This window comes from Gadus chalcogrammus, chromosome 11 (genome assembly GCF_026213295.1).
Source record: "Gadus chalcogrammus isolate NIFS_2021 chromosome 11, NIFS_Gcha_1.0, whole genome shotgun sequence".
Taxonomy (NCBI): Eukaryota; Metazoa; Chordata; class Actinopteri; order Gadiformes; family Gadidae; genus Gadus; species Gadus chalcogrammus.
Window position 1 is genome coordinate 3,268,448 of NC_079422.1, and position 25,228 is coordinate 3,293,675.

General features: G+C 48.9%; 2 protein-coding genes across 2 annotated transcripts; one reads left to right on the plus strand and one right to left on the minus strand.

Annotated features, from left to right (window-relative positions):
* Positions 1 to 36: 36 nt before the first annotated feature.
* On the minus strand, positions 37 to 5,534 carry dap3 (death associated protein 3). Its single transcript, XM_056602709.1, has 13 exons — positions 5,282 to 5,534; positions 4,984 to 5,025; positions 4,646 to 4,765; positions 4,348 to 4,449; positions 3,345 to 3,453; positions 3,146 to 3,238; positions 2,533 to 2,663; positions 2,371 to 2,451; positions 1,573 to 1,737; positions 1,198 to 1,257; positions 1,008 to 1,097; positions 642 to 759; positions 37 to 291 (listed from the first exon to the last, which is right to left on the minus strand). The coding sequence occupies exons 2-13, from the start codon at positions 5,020 to 5,022 to the stop codon at positions 206 to 208; spliced, it is 1,194 nt and encodes a 397-aa protein (XP_056458684.1). The 5' UTR covers positions 5,023 to 5,025; positions 5,282 to 5,534; the 3' UTR covers positions 37 to 205.
* Positions 5,535 to 7,258: 1,724 nt separating this feature from the next.
* LOC130391632 (histone-lysine N-methyltransferase ASH1L-like) lies at positions 7,259 to 25,228 on the plus strand. The gene is made up of 15 exons (XM_056601857.1): positions 7,259 to 7,636; positions 8,165 to 8,260; positions 10,734 to 11,515; positions 12,544 to 16,699; positions 18,479 to 18,905; positions 19,447 to 19,617; positions 19,876 to 19,970; positions 20,090 to 20,163; positions 20,429 to 20,474; positions 20,627 to 20,667; positions 20,809 to 20,879; positions 21,206 to 21,369; positions 21,975 to 22,060; positions 22,283 to 22,452; positions 22,547 to 25,228. Exons 3-14 carry the CDS (start codon positions 10,832 to 10,834, stop codon positions 22,436 to 22,438), a joined length of 6,171 nt encoding a protein of 2,056 aa, XP_056457832.1. The 5' UTR covers positions 7,259 to 7,636; positions 8,165 to 8,260; positions 10,734 to 10,831; the 3' UTR covers positions 22,439 to 22,452; positions 22,547 to 25,228.

Below are 25,228 nucleotides of genomic sequence, written 5' to 3' on the forward strand. Positions count from 1 at the left end.
ATGGTAGTGTATTCGATTATAGGTTGGATGGTTGTAATGTGCCACTGACAAATAACCGCCTTCAAAAACACAAATGCATGTTTACCTTTTTTATTATTTATTTATAACATTTTATAACAAAACATTCAACAAAATGTACAGGGAACGACATTGATGGAGGGACCTGACACATGCATGTCGTTATGATCATGTTTAGGAAGTGTCTTCAGAGGAAAGCACAGAGCCTCTCCAACGCAGACGGATTTCTGTTGCTCATGAACACCAGTTCCTTCTTCCCCTCCTCGGTCCTACCTGGGGATTACAACAACAACAAGGGGTTGAGCACACACAGGGCCGGCCCTGTACACCTGGGGGTCTATGGGACAGACACCCAGTCCAAATTATTCTCTTTCTCAAACTAATGAGCTGTATGTTTATAATGTTTCCTTTCTTCAGTAAATTGCTTTGTGCATTCAAAATAGATAAAAAATAAAAATAATTATAGATACTCTTGGGGGGCCCCCTGGCGGTCGGGGGCCCTAAGTGGTCGCCTAGTTTGCGTATAGGGAGGGCCGGCTCTGAGTGCACGGTAGAAAACGATGTCATGTAATGTGCCGTGTAATGTAAAAATAGATGAAACCATTCCCAACAGTGTGGCCTACTTTGTGGGTGCTGCAGCCACTGGCGGTCCTGGTAGTACAGGTAGCAGCTCTCAAACTCCTTCTCACTGTAATTGGAGACGGTCACCGGGACAAATGGATCCATTCTGTCAAAGCCCTCCTGGGGAGCAACACAACAACGCATGGGCAGATGGGAAGTTAATGTCCTGGGAAGCCTAGATGGAGCGCATGCATCGCGTTTTTATTTATTTATCATATGCAAAGGTGCTTCGCTTAAAAACCATTGATGTAAACTCAGTATAAGCAAACACAGACACAGCTTTACCATCTGAGCTACTGACTCAATGATATGATACATTTGGGTCAGAGTTTATGGGAGGGGGGTGAGGGGCTGTTGGGTTTACTGACCTCTCCCAGCAGAACATGAGGCAGGTAGGCGGTTTTAGGGGTGTAGAGCGACCCGGTCTGGGACAGGGCAGTGATGATGGCTCCTCCACACTGTGACGGGGCAGACCGAAAGAAATTATTAGAAATGAGGTGAAAGATAGAAAAAATTATAATCATAACAAACATCCATGTTGTCATTTGGATTCCTCACCCAGTCATTTTTCACCAGCTTCCTCAGGTTATGCATCAAAGTCAGTTCCTCTATAGATACCTGAGACAAAGATAAACACATCCAATATCACAGAAAAGCCAGTGGAAATAAACTAATCTTTGGAGCCTAAAAAGCTTATTTTCCACCATTTGCTATTTACCAGTGTTTAGTGACTTAATCGTATAGCATGTCGTTAAGGAGCAGGTAAGGGTTGGTAAGACATCTTACAACTAGGCTACGGATATGGGAGAATCAAACCCAGAACCTTTTTGTCTGAGAGTGAAACACCCCCATTCTGGGACACCCCCACAGTGCACTACTCTGCCCACCCCCTATGCCTCCCTCTCCCTCTCTCTCTCTCTCAAGTAACCGTACAGGGCTCTTATCCTCCTTCTTGATGGTGGATCTTCCCCAGAGGGCGTTGAGCCCGTCTACAGCCACGGCCATCCTGAAGCACCCCCCCGGCTGGCCGCTCTGCAGCCGCAGCTCCTTGATGACTGCGCCCACCACGTCACTGCTGCTCTTCACACGGGTAATGCCCTGCAAAACAACACGCACGCCGTGCTATTAATGTGAAAGGGGAGCTATTTTGACGCAATGAGTAATTATGTCAAGAGTATTCGTATGTCGATAAACACGTTTAAGATTTGCATATAGGGCTTGTACATCATGATGTCATATCGCATCGACCGTCTCCAATTTCATGACACATTGGAGCTTGAGTATGTGATTGGTAGTCATGGTCTTTGGTCAGCGTTTAGTAATTAATCGTGACCTTATTTTTCAATATGGGGAGACATTGTTGTGTTTCAACCTCCTCCAGTGTTTCTCAAGTGAGACACGGCAAAACAACATTTTGAAGAGCCTAGGTTATGGTGTATTTACGTTTATCTGTGGTTTTACAGTACAACTCTCACTCGTAGCATCTTAAAACTCCCATGTCCCATGATGAACAACCCCTAAATTTGGTAAAACAGGAAATTAGGATAAAGGTAATAATACATTTTATTTTCTCTCTTTAATGCATTTGATTTACTCCCAAATATGCCATTTCAGAGCATAATAAATCATTATAAGTAGTTTGTAAGGGAGACGCAAATGAGATCAATTTAAAATACATGAATAATATGAGTATGAATACGTCCTCTTCTCAACCCAATTAGGAGGACTCACCTGATCCACAAGCTCCCCTAACGGCCGCCCCTCCTCTGTGAACTCCCTCTTGGTCCAGACGTAGCGATGCCTGGTCTGAATCTGGAGGGCAACATGAGTTAATGCACCACCCCAGGGAGTCTCAACACTGAGTCTCTCACCATCTGGTGGTGAGGTGGTTACCTTTGAGAGGAACTGCTCGTTGGTGACCCTGAAGTTACGGAGCCAGTTGGTGGCCTGGAGGGGCTGGTCGAATCGAGAGCCGTTGTACGACGAGGGCAGCAGCTCCTTGCAGTTCTTCACCCAGAGGTGGGCTGCGCATGGGAGGTAGGAAGAAAAGGCATGAATGAGGGTCAGATATTGGCATGTACCTGTATGCTGTATGAGTAAACATGTTGTGTAAGTTTATGCCAAGCTCATGCTCATGGATACTATATAGGTCTAGTATTGTATGTGTTATTCATGGTTTCTAATTGATCTACTTATTTTTATGCAATTTATTAATGGATCATCTAATTGAAATGAGGATATCGGAATGGACACTCAAATAAAGCATCTTTGCCATGTGTTGGGATGCTACATCGATTAGAATAAATTCCCTTAATCTACTACTAAGGTAAATACTGACTACTTATTATAATGGTACATGATGAGTGTTTGTGTGCGTGTGTGTGTGTGTGTGTGTGTGTGTGTGTGTGTGTGTGTGTGTGTGTGTGTGTGTGTGTGTGTGTGTGTGTGTGTGTGTGTGTGTGTGTGTGTGTGTGTGTGTGTGTGTGTGTGTGTGTGTGTGTCTCACCGTCAGGTATATGAACCACCAGCCATCCTTGTGTAGAGCAGTAGTGAACCGTGTGACAGAGGGACATTGTCTTTCCACTGCCTTTCACTCCATCTAGCCAGTCGTTTAAGGACTAAAACAAGATCACCAGAACTGATGAAAACTAAAAAAAAAAATCTTTTAGAACCGTCTCATCTGAGTTTTTGTGTCTGAAGGATACAAAAGAGGAAGCGCAGGGCGGGTTTACTGTAGTCGGCTCTCTTCAAGTAGGAGATGACTTCCAGGGCCGGCGGCCTCACCATCACGCAGCCTTCATTGAAGGTCTTCATCTACACACAGATACAAGAGCTTGATAAATATCGTTTAATGGGGTCGAAGATCAGCAGGGGACAGAGAGCGCTCATATTGAGTGCCTGTCGTGGGAATAGGAATCATAACTATAATATAAAATGATGTACAAATTATATACACCTTTTTTGTATAATTACGGGTCAATTGAAAGGAATTTGTAAACATTCTCCTTTGACCGAGAGATGTCTCCCTTCCTCTCTCGAATTGAAAGGGTAAGAGTTAAGATAAGTTTGCATTTTCATTACCATTGTGGCCACAAAGTCTGGTACTGGGGCCTACTGCCTTCTTCATTGTGTCGATTTCTTTAACTGTCCTGTAGCCTTGCAGTCCACTTCCCCGATATTGTATTGAAAGTTTCCTTGATCTTTCCCGCCAGGGCTGACTTCAGCCATGGCCAATCCTAAACTCTCTGATCTTGTTGTTACTGCCCACGATTTGAAAGTTTCCCTCTAAGAATCATGTACACCCATTATCTCAATGAATATATCCTTTGTAAATCGCTGCCTGTATCTTCATTATGTAATATAAAATAAAATACTTTGCTGTCAAGAAGTTTCCTAAAAGTTAATCTTCATCGGTGGGACCGTCTATGCAACCCCAACTCAAAATCCATCTCTTCCCTCTCATATGGTTCCTAGGGGTGTTCCTCAGCTCTCATTTAATCCAAACTGACCTGTTAGCCAACAATACCAAACCCTTGCTGCCCCCCTTTGGGGCTAGGGTTAGGCGGTCTCATAAATACCTGGCTTGTTAAGCCCTTTGAGACCAACTCTTGAGGGCTATACAAGGCTTTATAAATGAAATTGACTCGAGGAAACTTAAAAACAAAAGACGAACCAATTCTTGAGTATCAAAGATGCTATAACCCCTACCTGAAGTTGGAAGCGTGCAGGTAGGCCATGAGGAAACACTGTCTGAATGTGGGCAGGTGGAAGGGTGTAGTACTGACCCACATGGTTCTCCAACTGACAAGCCTGCCAGAGAACAAGAATCATTGGATCCACAGGCCAACACACACAAACCAAGGTCAGCTGAACCGATACCCACTTACAGATGCATCATTCCATCACAATCCATTACAATCACATTCAATTTAGTCATGTGATCAAGTGCACGTTCTACATTTGAAAGCATTGGTCTTTACGTCTCAGAGACATGGTTGACGCTTACAGGATCGCTCTCCTGGGTCCTGAAGATGGAGAAGGGTTCGGGGTTCCTCTCTGGTTCTACGGCCAATGCCTCCTGCAGATGTCGACACCCACTGGTATGAATGGACCGAGCAAACGCTACCTGTTAACAACAGTATTGAATAATACACACTGGTGGTTACATCACATTGGAAACAACAAGGTATGGGCATCATCATGAAGCCTTTAAGAATAGGGCATCTGACCTAGTTAAACACTTGCCAGTTATACATATTCAACACCCATCACAAATAATAACTAGTCGTATTCAATGAACCAGAGCTGAGGTTGTCCAAACAAATTACCTGACATTGAACTTACCGTTTGTCGGAGTCTGAAGGACACTCTCTGCAGAGCCATGGTCTGAAAGAGAAACGATCGAACGAGTGTTGATCATTTATATATATTTTCTTAATTGATCAGTGTTGTTTATTAAAAGCAGGCATGGCTAACAGTTTAGGATCACCGTAACCTTGTGCCGGCTACACATGGGGCTGACAGCTTAACCGAGAAGCATTAACAGTAACACGTGAAAGACAGCACTACAGCGGCCATGGCCGACCACTCAGCGGACGATCAGTGTGTTATTGATGATTATGACAGACACGGTTATACTTACATGAGATATGTCCCTGGAATGACGTTCAGCAGCAGAACGATTCAAGTCCTGGTCAATGTAGTCGATCCGTTATGGGTATCGCCATCATTCTCTACAAACACGGAAGTTGCGTCACAGCTGGTACGTAAAGGTGGATGGTGGAGGTGGACAACATACACATGTTGTTTGTGGATTTAAATTATAATTTTTCATGCAAAGAAAAATAATAATAATCGCGAAGAAGTTTGATAATGTTAGGTTTTGTGTGAGGCAACTTTGTGAACTACAGCTCTTCGCTGCTCTCGACGCGAATGATATACGTCACCACCCACACTTTAACTCCGGTACAGACATGGCGATCTCTCTGCTCCATTTCACCGCTTTTTTCCAAGGGGAGGATAAAAGCATCGAAAGAGGTGAAAACTATTATAAGTCGGGGAATGTGGAGAGCTTCAGTTATGCCGATGGGGAGATTGTCGGTCTTGTCCACGCCAGTCGCAGGGAGCGTGACGTCACATACGAGACATGTAGTCTTTCTCATTGTGTTTTCTCTACAGCCTTTAACTGAACAATTGCACAATAAACGGTCAAGCTCTTGACATTACAAATTATAATTTAAATCAACAAATAACCTATGTGTAATCCGGGGCATATAAAGACTAGGACCAGAAAAGAATTACTTTCTCTCCATTGAAACCCATTCATATTTTAAGATAGGTCCCATGAGGTCTACTGCAAGGGGCGCCAGCCTTCAAGATATCAGCACAGTTTTGTTTAAAAAGAGAATAACACAGATATTTTCACTTACCAAAAGCGATATATTTTCAAATAGTTCAATGGAATGATATGACAGCATACTTGTATTTATCAAAAAAATAATGGCGTTTACGTGGTTCGTTGAATGTAAGTATCATACTGAATTTAATATATACATCTATGTGTATATCTATATCTATAAATATATATACTAAATAACTATTAGGCTATACCGCATTAGGTGTCAATGGGGTCAACATACACACAGCGACGTAGAAATGTTAGTTTATTGTATTCATATACATCCATATCACCTTATTTTAATTTTAAGAGTAACTGGACCTTTACTTTTGATAGTAATATACCCGATGTAGATGGGTGTTCCAGACGTCCACTTGTCATTTGGAATAAACCGACAGAGTGGTTGAATAATAAATAACTAAGTAACCATGGCCATTCAATGTATTACTCATTCACAGTTCAGAGGGCGAACTTTAAGGGTAATAAATAAATAATGCATTGCCAGATAATTGCATAAGCGTAATAGCAATCCGTGTACCTGTGTTTCAATTGTTTTAAACCAATTGCTACAACAACATACTACACATAGTATAACCTTAGGGCCTAATACAAAAATTGCGTTCATAGCAATTGTTATTTTATATGTATTTATATCTGCTCTTATTAATATAATAACTAGTTATTAAATCCCTTTCTCGGAACAAATTTGGATTACCTAATTCCCTAAATATGATAAAGTCGTATGTTAGTACCATTGCATGGTTAAAATCCTACATATATGTCAACAACCAAACTTCTATAGTCGTCGCCATTTTATTAGCCTTCTAAATAGCCCTCCCTAGTCGCTCCCTATTATAAGCTGCAATGAGATCCTCTGCTGTGCTCTACGTCTCATCTCCCCCTCGGGGCACCCACAAATGGCTCCGCATTCCCGCACATCAACCCACGACTTTCCAAGGTTACACCGCAAAGCAAAGAGCACATCATGCGGGTCAAGCGTGCAAAACATCCACCCTCCGATGCATGCGTGTGCAAATAATCTTCAAGTTATAATTCGGTTTGCCACGATGTAACTTTCACCGAGAAGGAGGGTAAATAAAACACCCCTGCTGCACCACCGCCACCTAGCTGCAAGGATGCGCACACTCACAAATCACTTCCCACTGTTACACCATAAAACAAAGAGCGCACCCTGCGGGTCACGCGTGCAAAAATATCCACTCTCCGGTGCACACATGCGTGTGAAAATTATCAAGTTATAATTCGGGTTGCCACGATCTAACTTTCCCCGAGAGGAGGGTTGGTAACACACCACTGCTGCACCACCGCCACCTAGCTGCAGAGACGCGCCTCCGGAGAGACCTCTCCGCCGCTGTGTGATTATGAAAACACCCGCGCGAATGTTGTGGCACAGTAGACACTGAGACGAGAGCTGATGAGATTGAAAGTCGCTAAGGAGGCGTAGCGGTCATAGTTATATAATCAAAGCAACACCTATTGCACCACGATCGTTGAATTATCGGTGGTAGGGCGCAGCGGGGAACCAGCAGCGCGCCGAGCCCCGGACTGAACGCGGTTAGTTGTGGGACGCGCTCTCGGGTAAGTGGCCTACGTAGCCTTATTCCAAAATGTCACGGCAGTGTGTGTGTTTTCATGTGTGCAGGCCTGTCATCATCAACATGGCTAAAGCGCATATGTTTGATGGAAAAACGACCAGCCGGGTGACCGTTTTAACTGTTCTGATTCCGAGGATGTGTGTCTGTAGAAGTTTAATGTGCGTGGTTGTTATTATTATTAGGGTATTTCTCGGTGGCTGGCACGAGTGTACGCGACGGCGGTGGACAGTAATCAGGGACGGGGAGATTCAACCACATCGCGTACAGACTACCAAAGTCAAACGTCTGATTTAACCCGCTTGTGACGGGGCGTTAGTTGCTTATAACGTCGGTAATACCAACCGCGGGGTGACGTGTTAACGTGGCGGATCATACATGACAACAACACGTGCATGCGTTTCGTCGTCTGGTTAGTTAGTGCGACTGTGATCACGTATCTGTTCATTTTATAAAAAAGAAGGGGTGCGCAAAGTCATGATCGAGCCAAAGATCCCGTTTACGTCCTCTCCAGATCAGTGATGGGCTGCTCCGGTGCGGTACCACCCCCTGATGTACTCTTATCTACAGTATCTTCACCCCTCAGCAGCCTACGCAGCTGGTACACCATGTATGGCATTCTAATAACGGGTTCACTTACACTATGTCATTAATAAGCCTATGTAGCATGATGTCGGCCTTTGTGAAAGTATCTTCCATTCCATTTGTGAAACCTTAAAACCTTCTTTAGGAGGATCCACTAAAATGTACACAGCCTAATTGCAGCTCAGATATCTTTGCTTGGAAAGTTTTAGTAGATAATACGTTAGGTTGTTGTTATTGGAGATACGGTCATGGTGGGATGGGGATGTAGTGGTTGGACATATGGGAAAGTAATAAGAACCAATGTTGTGGTTAATCATTCTGCCTTTCCCATTGGGATATATATATATATATATATATATATATATATATATATATATATATATATAATGTATCTCAGTTTGTATTTACATTACTGGGTGAAAGGCCATTAGAGTGGTGCCCAATCAACTTGGCCTTTGAGTGAAGACACTTGCTGATTGATGAAATGGCCTTTAAACCGTTATTTAACTAAACCCCGGTCTTAAAGAAATCCTCTGGCTCAGGGTGCCAACCAAATCCTTGCCCTCGCCGGCGGGAACAGGACATAGTTACAGTAATCATATCTATTTAGTTCATTGTAGTAAGAATTTGGCCTTGAAGGGCTTTTCCAAACTATGTTACATAACAACGTAACTGGAACAGATGTTGATTTGGAATCAAGTAAGGGGGCTTGGGTGTGGAGGGAGGTAAGAAATATGGCCTGCAGAGCTCTTAAATGAAAACATTGTCTGAGGGGCTCTTTTACATCTAAAGGGCAGTCCAGCTCGCTGAAAGACAGATGAGCTATTTCATAAGTGGCTCTCAGGAGAGAGAAGGGGGGGAGAAAAAAAAGAATGCCAGACGGGGTGTTTTATTAGAAAATGGGTGTGAGAGAGACAGAGAGAGAGAGAGACAGAGAGAGAGAGACAGAGAGAGAGAGAGAGAGAGAGAGAGAGAGAGAGAGAGAGAGAGAGAGAGAGAGAGAGAGAGAGAGAGAGAGAGAGAGAGAGAGAGAGAGAGAGAGAGAGAGAGAGAGAGAGAGAGAGAGAGAGAGAGAGAGAGAGAGAGAGAGAGAGCGAGAACGTGTTTGATAAAGGAAGCACGACACTGGACGCTGTTTCTCCTGCATTCAAATTCCGGCTTAGCGTTGCGTGATTGAGAGTGCGATGGGGGGAAAGTTTTCGCCACAGAAGAGAATGTTATTTTAGGGTGTGTTACTAACGGTAATGTCACATTAAAAGCCCATTTACAATGGGGTCAATGAAAAGCTTACTCAACTTAGAGGAAGCTATGGGAGGAGGAAGGAATTTGCACTAATTTCCAAAAATACGTTTTTGTTTTTTCTCCCCTTTTCCTACTGATTCGTGTTACTACAGCGAGGGAGGGGGGGGCCGTGAATGGAGGGATTTAGTTTGGGGAAGAGGAAAAGAGGTGGAGGAAAATATGGTTCTGATTAACATGGAAACAGCCCTTTAGTTTACTATTTTACCATGTGTTATTATGTTGAGGGGCGGGGCGAGAGACAGACAGAGAGAGAGAGCGAGTGAGAGAGAGAGAAGTGAAAAGGATTAAGATAATATATGCAGTGGCATGCTGACAAACAGGGGAGTTTCAGAGAGAAAAGAAAGTACAGCAGAGGCAACGGTGGGGAGGGGAGGCACTTGGGGGAGTTACCGAAAACGGAGAGGCCGATGATAGAAGTGACTAAGAGAGAGCGGGGCTGGGACTGGATCAGATGGGGGATCTGTGAGGATCTGATTGGGGATTTGATTTGGAAAAGAGGTCTGCGACTCAAGGAGTACAACCAGAACCAGTGGAGGAGAAGCAGTGTTGTGCTCTTAAACACAATGTGACATGATGGTCAAGTTAATCTAACCTGAAAGCATTTTCAAGTTAAATAGGTACTTAGCACAGGGTTGAATAATCTTTGGAGACATCTGAGTTATTGGCTGTTAAAGAGTGATAGAACACGCTAGCCAGATTGGTGTAGTGTTAGCCCCTTGAAGGCTTTATTTGAACGAGAGCGGAAACGTGTTATAAAATAACAGTGGCCGCATGTTATCCAAAGATTGGCTGTGATGTTAGGCTTGGCTGTTAGCCTATCACAAGCATTTTTCAGCAGTAGAGGAAGTGCCGTCTATGTTTTTTGTTTAATATTTTGTGAATAGCTAGGTGAATATTATGTATATGGCTGATACACTAAAAGAGTTTGTTTCATGATTTTCTTTAATGGAACTTGAACTGAAACTGAACTTTGGGGTCCGACAGACGGGGAGTGTTTCTGTAGGGTGAGGTCATCTCCAGAGGATTAAGAGCACCTTACCTCAGCAGTATGGTCGAAGGGGTTTCCCCCTCAATATAAAATGACTAATAACGATCTCTGTCTCTCTCTGTCTCTGTCTCTCTCTCTCTCTGTCTCTGTCTCTGTCTCTCTCTCTCTCTGTTTCTGTCTCTGTCTCTCTCTCTCTGTGTACCTCCAGCCCAACCACCTCAGCCGTATTTTGAGTCTTAAGTGCTGCATTGAAGCCGTTACACTGGGAACCCCACCGCACCCGGCCCCTCCCCCCTGACTTCTCTGATGGACCAGAGAGCGAAGGGGGGGACCCCTCCGACGGCCAGCACCGCCAAACCCTCCACACCCCCCGCGCCCCGCGGCCCCTCCAGCGAGGAGCCCCGGAGGGATCGGGCAAGGGACAAGAAGAGGAGCAGAGACAAGGAGGTGGTGGAGAATGGGGAGGAGGAGGGTAAAGAGATGGAGGATGAGAGGCGAGGAGCTGGGAGAGGTGGTCCGGGAGGGGACAAGGGGACGGTGCTGGAGCTGCTGATCGAGGGCCGCTGCGGAGACGCAGGCCCGCGGCCCCTCCTCTACCCGGGCCCCGCCGACGGCCCAGAGGGAAACGTGCGGTTGCGCATCGGACTCCAAGCCAAGAGGACCAAGAAGCCCCCCAAGATGCTGGAAAGCTACGTCTGCAAGCCCACCTTCAGGACCTACCAGAGGCAGGGCCGGGCCGAGGCGGCGCGGGCCGGGGCCGGGGGCGGGGAGGGAGAGGTGGGTCAGCAGGGCGTCACGAGCCCCGCGCTGGGGGAGGCCGCCAGGGAGCAGGGCTCCGCGCTGGACGCTGTCCAGCCCCACACCAAACAAACTGCATCAGCTGCACCCTCTCCACCTTCATCATCCTCGCGGTCGCAGCGACCACCATTATCGGCCACTGCTCCGCCTGTCTCGGCTCCTGCCAGCCCGGGGGCCCGCACCGGCCGTGAGGTGGGTTAAAGGGAGAATTGGTCTGACATACACAGCTTGTATTCCTGTCGATAGTTAATAGTGCCTTTCTGTACCACAACCACATAGTTGTACATTATTAATGACACCTATGTGTGAATTTTGGTAACTGTAGTCCACCACCAGTCTTACCCAGTGAAAAAGATCCTTCTCTGCTCTTAGCAGAGGTAGTAATCGGGATTTTGTTTAAATACTGAAACCCAAGCAGTAGATTCGAGTCAACAGAACTATAAATAGGCCAACAGCACAGCAACTACTGAAAGCCGAGGCAGACATGTATTCATCCGTCTTCATGACAATCACCCAAGGGGAGGCTTATTGCTTTAGCTGTGAAAACACTACTCAAGCATCAACATTCTAAAATTATAGGACATGTATAAAATGTCAAGACTTCCCATCTTTATTTGTGGCAATTTATAGCTACCAATAGCACAGCTGTCTCTCTCGGTTTCCCCTGCCTCTCTCTCTCTCTATCTCTGAGCCTCCTCTATTTTTACATCCCCTCTTTTCTCTACCTGCTCCATTTATCTTTCACTCCCCCTCTCCCTCCCTCTCCCTCTCCCTCTCTCTCTCTCTCTCTCTCTCTCCCTCTCCCTCTCCCTCTCTCTCTCTCTCTCTCTCTCTCTCTCTCTCTCTCTCTCTCTCTCTCTCTCTCTCTCTCTCTCTCTCTCTCTCTCTCTCTCTCTCTCTCTTTTCTCTTCTCTCTTTCTCTCTTTGCTTCTCTCTCTCTCTCCCCTCTTGTTTTTTCACTGTTTGTATTTGTCCTCCTTCTGTGCCAACTTTACTCCTGTTTCCATAACCTCACTCTGTACTTCTACTTAATAAACCCGCTTTTCATTCCCCCATTGAGTCATTCTGTCCTCGATCTCCTTCAGCAGTCGCACACAAACAAAAGTCATTGTGTTCTCTTGTTTAACTTCATTGCCCTTCACTGCTTTTACCTCTACAATAATGACATTATGGCCATTAAAGACGGAGTTGACCTTGTTGGTTTTTTTCTTTACTTACAGGTTTCTATCAAACCATCCGCGAAGACAGAGGCAAATGCGAACAGCTCCCCTGGAAAGCCACTGAGAGATAAGCCTCCCAGTATCAGTGCTCAGTCTGGAGGCACTGCAGGACACAAAATGTGCTCTTTGAAAACAGACCAGTCGATTTCCCCCACCACCCACTCCCTCACCGCCCTGTCCACCCCGGCCACCTCCGCAGGGGAACCCAGAAACGAGGGAGAGACCCACAGCAAGCATGACGGTTTGGAGAGGCTGAAGAGAGTGGCCAATGGGAAAGGCAAGCTGGAAGGTTGCGTTAATGCCCGGACCTCAAAGGTCAAATTTGGAAGCATCAGCAGATTGTCAACTTCTACCAATGATACAGAGCCCGCAGCGAGACCGCCGGCCGTCTCCCGCAGCTCACACAAAGAGCCCTGCCGCTTCCAGAAGAACAGGGCGGATGCTGTCTGCCCGCCTTCGGTCGACCCTAAACCACGGTCCACCGCCTCCCCACCCACACAGCTCTTCTCTTGCAGCTCCGACGCAACCCAGGGGCCTCCTCTTCTAGATAAGAGGAAGGAGAAGAAAGCCAGGAGAGGGAACAGGAAGGAGAAGAAAAAGAGAGACAGAGGTCAGGCAGATGGAGCCAAGAGTGAAGGAGGGAGGTGGGAGGAGGGCAAGAAGAAGAAAAGGCAGAAGGTGAAGGACAGGAAGTCGAGACACGGGAAGGGGAAGGAGGAACAGGGAAGGAACCAAGGTACAAAGAGAGAGGGAGCAGAAAACACAGAAAGAGGGAAGATTGAGCGAAAGAGGGATAAACTTAGCCCGGAAAGCCATAGGGGAAAAGACAAGAGGGATGAGCCATGTGAAATAGATGATGTTGCTAAGCAAGATAGGGTCCGTAAATTAGCCATCCCAGGTGAGAGGGAGAAGGTAGAGGAAACGACCAACAAGACAGTGAGAGAAGCAGAGTCAGCTGCTGTGGATGACAACACTAAATCTAAAGAACAGTACGTCCCCTTGAGACATCATACTGTATCTCCTAGCCACCACTCTCCTCCTCTCGCTCCTGCTCTCTCTCATTCTCCTCCTGCTGCCTGCTCACTCACGTCAGCCTCCACCGCTCCCCAGGAGCAGGACAGCCGACCGCTGAAGAAGCGTAAAGCCAGGCGCCCCAGTTGGACCAAGCTAGTGCACAGGGTTCAGAGAGCAGAGAACCAGGAACCCCCCGTGGATTCCTCCAACAACCCCTATTTAAGCTTGCCAGAGAAGATCAAGAGCTGCCCGTCTACAATGTCCCCAGACCGAGCTACGGATCTGGCCCACCTGACCTCCTCCTCTTCCTCCTCCGTCTCCCTTCCAACATCATCTCCTCAGCGCGCGACATGCAGACCTTCCTCGCCTGCACATAGTGGGAGTCAGCTCCACTCTCCGGGTTATGCCATGACCCCCGCGCGGAAGAGAGGCCGGCCCAGGTCTCACACTGAGCTCACGCCGAGATCCTCCCCAAAAGCAGCTACCGAAGACGCTCCTCGTCCGGGCTGTGAAGGAGCACCCAAAGCCCCTTCGCCGGTAACCTTCCCCTCTCACCGAGGTGTGGCCCCGCCTCACGCCACGCCCAGGAAGAGAGGGCGCCCTCCGAAGCGACCCCTGCCCGAAGACCCCTACGGAGAGCTACCCAGCTCCTCGGAGGGCAAGGGGAGGTACAAGGCCTTCACCGCCGAGCGAGGCATCAGACAGCTGAAGATACGCAAGCTCATCAGTGAGATAAAGAAGAAGAGGAAAAGGCTCTACCCAGGGATGCGCTCCGAGTACGGGCGGAGGCGAGGGGCGAGGGGGGAGGTGGAGTGCGAGGGTGCTGCGGTGGCGTGTCGGCCACAGGAAGCCACGGGGAACACGCTCTCAGCCCTATCCCCTCTGGGGGAGAAGTGGGGCGCCCAGATCAATGTCAGTAAGAGGGGGACCATCTACATGGGCAAGAGGAGAGGACGCAAGCCTAAAGCTCCAGCAGGGACCCTCCCCTCACCCTTTAATGCCCAGAGGTCCCCCCAGCCGCCTCTGTTCACCGGCCTCTCGGAGAGCTCTCTCTTCACCTCCCACCAGCTCCAGCCCCCGGCCACGCACCCCTTCCCCTCCCCCTCCCTCACCCACTCCAGCGGGGCGCAGAGCCCCTACAGCGAGGGCAGCTTCACGGACCCCGCGTCCTCCTCCCTGGTGTTCCCACACCCCTTCTCCCTCCCCTCCCCTGCCTCCTCCTGCACCTCCCCGCACCCCCCTCCTCCCACCTCCTCCCTCTCCCCCTTTGTGAAGAGGAGCTGTCCTTGTCAGGGGAGGCTGCACTTCCCCTTCCACCAGTCGTCCTGTAAGCTCTCGGCGCTCGCCCCAACCCTGCACCACTCACCCGCCTCCCCCGCTCACCTGAAGGAGGCCATTCCCTCCCCGAGGAGCGAGTCGCACAGCGAGGAGACGCTGCCTAGCGACAGCGGCATCGGCACGGACAACAACAGTGTGTCTGAGCGGGGAGGGGAGATGAGGGGGGGCCGCGGCGTGTTCCGGACGGGCCTGATCCTGGGGGCACAGAGGTACCCCTCCGCCTTGGCCAAACACCCATCTCCGGTCGCTCCTCACCTGGTTTCCATCCACAGACACACCCATCCCATGGCCAGCCCCGGGGCCGCGGAGAGGCAGAGAGAGCGGCATCGACACAGGAGGAGGGACTTTGACTGCGTGTCCCCCTGCAGCTGCATGTGTTCCTGCCCCTGCCAGGGCGCCAACAAGTGCTCTCATGTGGACAGCTACCCTTGCCTCGGTCACAACGCCGTGAAGAAACAGAAGAGTAAACACAAGAAGAAGCACCTTCAGCTGCACATGCACAACCCCGAGTTCCTGGCCGAGCTGGAGGATGTGATTGGCCAGTTGGGGGAGGTCCACATCGGACGGCGCGGCTGGGTGCGGGCGGGGCTGGGGCCGGGCGCGGACGGAGGCGTGAAGGTCGATGGGGGCAGGCGCCATCACCCCTCGTCCTCGCACCCCCTGCGCTCCAACATCTTCCGGATCAATCTGAACGGCTTCTACTCCCCCCACCCGTCTGCTTATTCGGCAAATCCCCCGTACAGCCCCCAGCCCTTCTACCCGTGCCAGCCCCTGCACTGTGGCCGGAAGCCAGACCGCAGACAGTGTGGCTGCCCTTCAAAGTTCCAAGAGCCCATCGACGACATGGGGTTCTACAGGGGGTACCCCCCCACCGTGCCCATCTATCCCCACCTCCACAGCTCCTACCCTCTGCCCCCGCCCCACCAGTACGTCTCCCACCAGCCCCACCACCCGCACTTCCTCCTCAACCCCGCCCGCTTCCACCGGAGAATGGGCCGGGCGCTGAGGGACGGGGGGCTGGGGGTGGAGGGCGAGGGGGACCCGGGGAGGCTCGGCGGCGGCGGCGGAGGGGGAGGGCCGCGCGCCGGCGCAGGGTTCACCTCCGCCCTCGGCTGTGGCTGTTCCAGGTCTGAACGCAAACACAAACGCAAACACCGCCACCAGCACTGCGACCTCAGCGAGGAGGAGGAGGAAGCGGAGGAGGAGGAGGAGGAGGAGGAGAAGGGGGGGGTGCGGGGAGCCCCAGGGCGGACAGGTCACAAGCCCCCGCCGCGGGGGTACGTCTCGCTGCCGGCCGACGGGGGTAGGAAAGCCGCCAGGGACTCGCCGTGGCTGTGCAAGACCGTCAGGGAGTCCTCCTCCTTCGCTGCGCCCAGCGCGTCTTCCCTTCCGAGGTTATCGTCAGATCGATTCAAGCCAACCCCGCTCAGCTCCCTGGGGCTGGGCTCCTCTCACCTCTCCTCATTCGGGGGGAGCTGGGGGGGTCTGGGACAGCCGTGGATGAAGAGCGGGCTGTTGGGGCGTCCGGGATTCAGCCTGTCCAGCCCCAGCTGGAGCACCGCAGCCAGCAGTAAACACGCTGAGAGGTCAGAGGGGTCGGACCCGGAGGAGGACGAGGATGAAGATGAATTCCAAGACTTGCATCTGTATGCCGCTCCCCAGTCCCCAACACACATCAACCTGTTCACCTCTGCTGCCATGGAAACGGGGCGGAAGGGCCTAAGAATAGGCAAAGAAGGTCTGGGTGTTGGAGAGATGTCATGGAGGAGGGGGGATCTGGCCTGGAGAGAAAGACGAGGAACAGGTGAGAACGCATGGCTGGATAGCTACATCGTTGTCCAATAACCAACACAAAGACTCACTTGCCATTCAACTACTGTACTACCAGATAAGAAATACATACTGTATATGAAGTCCTAATATGTGATTTGGGCATTTTTTGGAATATATATTTTGATTTGGAGACAGAGAATGAAAGAATACCACTAGACTGACCCAAAAGCTCAAAAAATGGGGTCATCAGTAGACAATTCATACAACAAGGATTGTATTGTCTTGTCCTCCACGCCCCCATTGTATCACAAGGAATAGAGAAGGCCTACAAGGAAATGATGGGCACACATTTATCTTATCATAAAAAAAGTATAGTGCCAAGTAATTTATAAGCCAGATCATGTAAAGAATGTATTGGTTAGCCCCTGTGAGATCAGATTAATTATAAAACCATGCCTTTTAGGGGTATAAAAGAAAGTGTGACATGTATTTTCTGAGTAAATGGGTCTAGTGTCAAACACTAGACCCACATGCAGTAGGGACATGCAGTAGGGACATATTCGCCTCTTTCTCCCCAGCGCTGCACATCAAGGGCTGGAGCGTGTTTTTAGAGGTAATCAGAAAGGAAATCAACCTTCTTTTTTTATTGCCAATTTCAGACACGCACTGCTGAGCAGGGGACGCATCTGATATACACGCTTGTACTCTGCAATCTCTCTCTCTCTCTCTCTCTCTCTCTCTCTCTCTCTCTCTCTCTCTCTCCCTCTCTCTCTCTCTCTCTCTCTCTCTCTCTCTCTCTCTCTCTCTCTCTCTCTCTCTCTCCTCTCTCTCTCTCTCTCTCTCTCTCTCTCTCTCTCTCTCTCTCTCTCTCTCTCTCTCTCTCTCTCTCTCTCTCTCTCTCTCTCTCTCTCTCTCTCTCTCTCTCTCTCTCTCTCTCTCTCTCTCTCTCTCTCTCTCAAAGCACCCCAGCAGGCTGGCTGGTAGGCATCCTGAAGGAGGTCTGCCAGAAAAATACTTTGGTTTGTAACAAACCACCATACTTCTGCTGCTGCAGCCCAAAGCGACGCAGTCATTAGCTAACCACGAAGGCGGTTATTTAAAGCCATGCCTCTGCTCCTGCAGCCCCGTTGGCCAACAGGGGCCCTGCCTGACTTGGGGGGGATAATACGGAAAGAGCGGTCACGGGCTGCAGGGGAGGAGGGATCAAGGAGGAAATAGGGACCAGAGAGTACCGCTGGGGTCAGACCAGGGATAAAGAGTGAATAGAGATGGAGGGTGGGGAGGGGTTGGACTACTATTTGAATTAGCACATCTTTAAACTAATTTAGATGTTTAACTATTTTTTCATTCGTGTGCCCCCCTCACACACACACACACACACACCGGAAAACACACAAACGTTTTTGCCCATTCACACTAATTGTTCATCATTATCTCTCTGGTCGTGCCAATGTGCACCAAATTAGCCAAACTATTTAAGCTTGCAATAGCTAGTCCTTCATGCGTGGGGTGCTTCTCAGTGCGGGTATACCCTTGAAGATTGCAATACTTTTCTTCACTGTATTTGTGTGTGTGTGTGTGTGTGTGTGTGTGTGTGTATGAGCGTGTGCGTGCCCGTGTGTTCGGACACAAGTCGAGCTTCCCGGAAAATTATGAGTTCAGAGGAAATGTCGTGACTCACCACCTCATCTGCAGCCCATGAATCAGTAGAGTGCGGCTTCTTCTCCTGTTGGCTCAGCCACTGATCCACATCTGTCTCCCTCTCCCCCACCCCTCCTCCCTCCCTCTCACACACGCTCACACGCGACAGGTTCACAAGGTGACCTGAGACGTCGGGGCCAGCAGAAAGGTGTGCCAGCAGCAGCCTCAGCAGCAACAGACGGCACCGAGGTCAGGAAGAGAGGGCCCGGGCGACCCAGGAAGTACCCCCTGCCCGCTCCTGTACCGACCTCCACGTTGTCGTCCTCGTCACCGCCACCGCCACCGCCACCCCCACCCCCACCCCCACCACCCATCTGCTGCTCTACCTCCTTCTCCTCCTCCTCCTCCTCCACGTCTCCCTCTACCGCCCCCCCGCAGTCCCCAGAGCAGCCAGCGGCGAGGAGCCGGGTGGAGGTCGTTGGGGAGAGGCTGGCAGAGCGCCCCGCGGCTCCCAAGGGGGACGGCGAGTTAGGCGCGGGCGCCAAGCGGAAGCGGGGACGCAAGAGGAAGAACGCCGACTCCCCCTGTCGTCAGAGGTATATGAACAAACACACTCGTGCGCGTAAGTCCATGTCTAACCTTGTGTAGCCAAACCCCCCCCCCCCCCCCACATCTCTCAAGCTAACAGAGGATCTGTGGAAACCTTGTCAATAACGAGACCTCTGAAACCCCGAGTGGGCTCTTTGATTGGCCACGAACATGGGGGGGAAACGTTCCAGGAACTGAGGTGTTCCGGCTCAGTTTTCGCTCGGGTAACTCCATAGGTAACATTGTAAGTATGCGAGGTGGCCGACGGCCTCTCCGCCCTTTCCTGTCCAACCCTCAAGCCCAGATCTCAACCCCCCCACCATCAGACTCTGTAGGCGTGATGAGCGGAAGTCTGGCTACGCTAGATTAGCTCATGCCTTGAGACCCACCTGACGCAAGTGAGCGGCTGTGCTGAACTGTACTCAGGGATCAACACCTTTAATATTAACCCACGGCTCATCAGCACTGTGTACTAAGCCAGTGCCTTTTCTCTCTATCTCTCCTTTTCCTCCCTGTCTTTCTACCTCTCTCTTCATTCCTTCCTTTTAGTCTCAGCGACGATAAGCCCGAAAGCGACGATCCAGCACAATATTTAGACCAGTCAGAGACAGAGCAGCTGTCGCCCACCACAGCCATCCAATGGGAGAGGAGAGCGAAGACCTACCCCAGCAAGAGGTTCTTAAGTTCCGGCCTTTACTCGGACGATTACAAAACCACAGAGTGAGTTGATTAAGGCCACACTGAAATTGTCATTTATTAAAAATAAAAAATGAAAAACATTTATAGCTTTTACCCTCATTTTCTCCCATTATTTTCCACGTGTTGTCAAAATGGGTACCGATAGTTACAGTGAGGCCGTTTGAAAGGTTTTGAACCCCAATATCTGCAATCGACTCAGAGGCATCCTTGTGCCAGACACCTAACCTGGAATAAAAGACCGGTACATATATTTTTAGTAAGCTCTTCTGTTTTTTCCAGCTCCTCCACCGAATCCAACCCAACCAGCACTGCGAGTTTGGAGTGTACCGCGGGAGAGCGCGAGCACAGCCTCCTACCGGCTCCACTTCATGTCGGTGCGTGTACAGCAACCATGCTACCATGGCCGGTCGGTGGTTGTTGATACTCTGTGTAACATTCCTTCCTAGCGTCAGGGGATTAACCGCGCGGTACGCCCACCCCTTGTGTCTCATAGGCAAGTACCTGAGGCTGAAGCGGATCGATTTCCAGCTGCCCTATGATGTACTGTGGCTCTGGAGACACAACCAGGTACACTTCACTACTACTACTACTACCACTACTACTACCGGAGCCTCACGGTGGGCGGGGCATGTCGGACTCAGCCAATAGCAGCGGCTATTGCAAATCACGTTGCAGTGATTAATTCGAAGTAACCACAGGGAGGCGCTGGGGAAGGGGAAGGGGACCCAATGAGATGAAAAAAATTGATCTCAACAGTTAGGGAACCTTGTTAGTGCAGAACGAGGTGCTACCGGTTGGTGTGTGACCGGTTGTGTGCTTGTGTGTTTCACAGCTGAACCAGCCGCCCGCGGTGCCGCTGAAGAGGAAGAGGCTCTGCTGTGAGTAGCTCACTTCCTTGTGATTGTGCTCAGTTCAGTTTGTCTGCTCCCCTGTCGTTTCCAGAAGGCTCTTTAACTCAGCCGGCAGTTTTGCTGTCTCCATGCTCTCTACCTTCCCACCTCTAATCTCTTCCTCTGTTTCATGCCCCCAGGCCGGCCGAAGGGGAGAACAAGAGCGTCTCTCCATGAAGCCGTGAGTAAGAGTAAAGATATTTGCTTGCCTTTCACTCTCATTTATTCCATGGTTCATTTAATCTCTCTCTCTCTCTCTCTCTCTCTCTCTCTCTCTCTCTCTCTCTCTCTCTCTCTCTCTCTCTCTCTCTCTCTCTCTCAGGAGGATGGCTCTGGGGACCTGGTCGGCCTCTTCCCTCATCTGGAGATGGAGCCCATGACCAGCACTGAGAGGTAGAGAACTAGACGTTTACATAACACATGAGTTACTGTTTCCAATTATTTATTCCGTTTCAATAGGAGTTTTACTGCTGTACAGGAATCACAATGCATCAATACAAATGGGAAACATGTGTGCTTGGGGGTTTATGTCTACATGTGTGTGCGTGTCTGTTTGTGTGGGTTTATGTCTATATGTGTGTGTGTGTGTGTGTGTGTGTGTGTGTGTGTGTGTGTGTGTGTGTGTACGCATGTGTGTACGCCTGTGCATGCGTGTTTGTGTGGGTGCCTGTGTGTGTGTGTGTGTGTGTGTGTGTGTGTGCGCGCCCTTGCGTCTCCAGGAGCTTCGTGGTGAGGCAGCGCGTTTTCCTGGTGAGGAACTGGGAGCTGGTGCGGGACAAGCAGATCCACCTGAGGATGGAGCGGGAGCGGCGAAGGCAGCGGGCGGAGAGCGACGCCGTGCACCGCCCCGCCAGCAACGGGGACCGCAGCAACATCCAGTCAGGTCCATGAAGCAAGTGTGTGTGTTAGTTTTTGTTCCTGTAGGCGTCTGTGGATGCATGATGTATGACGTGTGTGGCTGAATTGTGTGTACACGTTCCTTCAAATTGACTGCACTTTGGGTATTTGTGTGTGTGTGTGTGTGTTTATTTCTTTAGAGTTTTTTTCACATGTGCGTGCATGCAAATAAGTGTGTGTGCGTGTGTCCGCGTGTGTGTGTGTCTGTGTGCCTAAGTGGACTTCGGTGCACGTGTGTGTGTGTGGTGGGGGAGAGTTGCGTTGGCCTCGTCCTCCTCCCCGTCTCGGGGCCTGTCCCAGTGTATCACACTCAGAGCTACCGGCCAAGTGCTTTTCCAACCACAGTCATCCTGGCGGCAGAAATGTTCCCCCCATTTCTGTCCGCCACCGCCGCTGTCCGTGAACCCGGCATTGATCCCGCCTTCACGGGAAACGGCGGAACCACACGGCCGTTTAGGAACAGTCGCCAGGGTGATCATGGAGACACATGTTAACGAGCTGTGAACACACCAGAGTCCGTCGCCGCCTGCGTCTGTTCTCACGGCTCCGAGCTGTCATAACTTAACGTCGAGTCCCTTCCTGAACCCACAGATGAGCCGCTCGGGTCGGCCGTCATCAGCAGAGACCCCCACAGCGGGACGCCAGACACCTCCGTCTCTCTCACTGCCTACCCTCATGTAAGCACACGCACACACGCACGCACGCACGCGCACACACACACACACAAAAACACACAGCTTGGTTACCAACAACTCGACCTGCCCATATTTCTCTTGATGGAAACCAAAAATGTAACTATTTTCCTTTAAGCAGGATACATTCCTAAGAGAAATGGGGGTGATGGAAATCTGCGAATCTGTTTGACTCCACATTTTTGGTTGTTTTTTTGCCCACCACAGCGAACCAAAGCCCAGAATAGAAGAGAGGAAACGGGAGAGAAAGACGAATCCCAGGAAGAAGAAGAAGGAGAAGAAGACAAAGACGACCAAGTTTGCCGCAAAGAATTGCGGAGGAAACGACTGAACGACTTACTCCTTGCACTGCAACATTCATAAGCTTAGAGCCAGAGGTGAGACACGGAATGATCAAAACATTTTCCACTATCACCTATGCAGAGCCAGTGCAATCGTTTAACAGCATGCCTCAACCGTTCTCTAATGCAGGTGGGATCGCTCTGGGGGGATTTGGAGCCGGCCCTCGGGGATAGATCGGACAGAGAGGAACTCTAAACACCAGCGTTGCAATCCCGCCTTAAGGACTAATTATTGCAAAATGAAAGAGAGAGAACCGATGCATATGATGGTGAGGAAATCTATACGCAGAACACAGCCCAACAGTTTGAGTGTGGTGAACCCGGTGCTCTAAAGGGCATCATACCAACATTGAAACCATGGCAACGCATTCTTAGTCCAAGAGGCGAAGGACGTGCGAAGCGGAGAGAGAGCGAGACAGCGAAAGAGAGAGTTGACAGAAAATTGACCAGCTGAGATGAATTTGCACTAGTGCTGGATAGATGAAGCACACTATAGACTGCATGCTAAGTGGACACACTATTAACACACACACACACACACACACACACACACACACACACACACACACACACACACACACACACACACACACACACACACACACACACACACACACACACACACACACACACACGTACACACACATTTGAACAGCCCATACTTTGGCACCTTAATCAAAGTCGTGGAGACATTGGTCAGTCGTCTGAATGCCATGCTTCAGTTCAGGATAAAGAGAGTATTCTCCCTAGCGGTTCAGACTAGTTTCCTCCGTGTTCTGTGCTTAATGTCTTTGGCCCAGATCACTGCGCAGGTGAGGGTAAGCAGAGACGAGAGAAGGGAGACATTTTTAACTATTTAGACAGTGCTTTGGTCCTCCTCAGTGCCCCACCCCCACCCTACCAGGTCTGTTATCCGTTACAAAGGGGTGGGAGTGGGGGGGCTCGTACGGGAAGGAATTTTGGCAATGCTGCAATAGAGTTTGTAACGAGGTTCTCAGAGGTTATATTTTAAAAAATAGCAAATGTCTAGTAAGGAAATGTACTCTGCATATTAATGGTTAGAAAGTGCTTGTTGTTGACTATACTTAGTATTGTTCTAGTGGGGGGAGGGGGTGTAATGTGTTTCTGTTTACTTCGGACTGCCTTGGAGAATGTTTTGCTCTTTGCTCTACACGGACCACAGACAATCAAAATGTTTTAAAGGGAAAGAAAAAAATAAATAGAGGAATGTACCCAGAATGCTCTGTAAGTGCCATGTTGTACGATTAATATCTACGCAAATTGATGCAGTGTTTAAAAGCAATATTCCCTGTGGTAACTATTGACTATGTAACACCTTTGTTTTGTATTTTACTTTTTTTTATATTTTATTATTTTGCAAATGCAAGGTCAGTTTTCTGTACAGATAGTTTGCCAATGTTATCATAGAAAAAAAAAGGAAGATACACCTAGTATAGATATATATCTAAGTGTCTTATTACAAGTAAATGTTTTACAATACATATAGTTTACTACCTACCTATCCACAGTGGTATGTACGATTAGTATTATGAATTATATATTAGTACTCTCCGGATTAGTTGTTACTAAACAGAACTTTTGTTTGACTTAAGACGTTTTTAAAAATGACTGACTGATATAGTATCAGACATTTCTCTTTTAAATTGACAATGATTGTATATGAATCTTTTTATAGAATACATAATTTGTTTCGTTATTTTTATTTCAGATAATTTTATTTTTTGTGGGTCAGACAATCAATTGTTAATGAATTGGTTACCTTTTGTCAACGACAGTCTTTTAAGTCTACACTTAATTATACTGTGGCTTCCAAATAACAAGCCAAGAAAGTGCAATTTCTTTGACTGTTTACATGTATATTTCCCATTGTCCCTTTCTAACAAAAAGCACTACACTATTGCCAGTGGATGATTAACTTTATAGCAAAGGTACACACAATACAGAGTTATTTATATAGTTTGCATGAAATGTAGCCTTTGCCTCTTCCCTATGATAATGTGCATCTGAAAAACAAAAAGGAAATTGTTGATATCATCACTCAATGCCATTGAATGTCTGTCTAACCTTTTTGCCTCTATATCCACAATAAAAAAAAAACATTCTACTTCGGCTCCTAAATACGGGAAAACGTTTTTTTAAAAAATCCGAAGCATGGCCTCGGTGCGGTCGTGCCGCCATGGAGACGGTGGACGTATTTATGATTTCTCCATGGAGGAAACTGCCGCAGTGAAGGAAAATAATTAGCTCACGCTAACAGTGCTATCTAGTGGCGTGAGGCGAGAGCGCGTGATCGCCTTGTTGTCCTCCATAATGACCCACAATAGAGGTTATCAAAAGAACACCAGTACAAGATGTGTGGTGGGGGAGGGGCCGCTTCTCCCTGATTGGCTGACGCCACTCTCCTCTCTGCAGTATCCTCGGACACGCTGGGAGGCTCTGGCTGGACTTCAAACCAGACACATTACACGTATTTCGTTTTCAGAGGAGGACATGGGACATGTAGTGGAATAAAACTCAATGCAGTTGTTGTTTTTCACAGCTATACCTTGACCTCTGCCAAGTCCGAGCTTGGCAGCTTCCTGTCCATTCAAGCAGCCGTTATTCAAAGTGCATTCATTCCAATAGACCTGCTCAGCTTTTTCTACCTTATTTCTTATTACAAAAAAGACAAGTGAATCTACGAATGAGGACGCAGCTTATCTAGTGCGCTGCCTGGACTGCAGAGCACTAAAGGAAAACTAAAAGGGATTCCAGTGAGGTTGCTCAGGATTAAACGATATGCTGAATGACT

What these genes read in the sequence shown, in the direction of transcription:
- dap3 (XM_056602709.1), bottom strand. Translation starts at nt 5,022, where the DNA reads ATGGCTCTGCAGAGAGTGTCCTTCAGACTCCGACAAACG. An exon ending in GGTGGTTCATATACCTGACG is followed by an intron (nt 2,664 to 3,145) that starts GTGAGACACACA and finishes TCCCATGCGCAG; the next exon opens with CCCACCTCTGGGTGAAGAAC. An exon ending in ACGAGCAGTTCCTCTCAAAG is followed by an intron (nt 2,452 to 2,532) that starts GTAACCACCTCA and finishes GTTGCCCTCCAG; the next exon opens with ATTCAGACCAGGCATCGCTA.
- LOC130391632 (XM_056601857.1), top strand. Translation starts at nt 10,832, where the DNA reads ATGGACCAGAGAGCGAAGGGGGGGACCCCTCCGACGGCCAGCACCGCC. An exon ending in GAAGAGGAAGAGGCTCTGCT is followed by an intron (nt 20,475 to 20,626) that starts GTGAGTAGCTCA and finishes TCATGCCCCCAG; the next exon opens with GCCGGCCGAAGGGGAGAACA. An exon ending in CCGCAGCAACATCCAGTCAG is followed by an intron (nt 21,370 to 21,974) that starts GTCCATGAAGCA and finishes CTGAACCCACAG; the next exon opens with ATGAGCCGCTCGGGTCGGCC.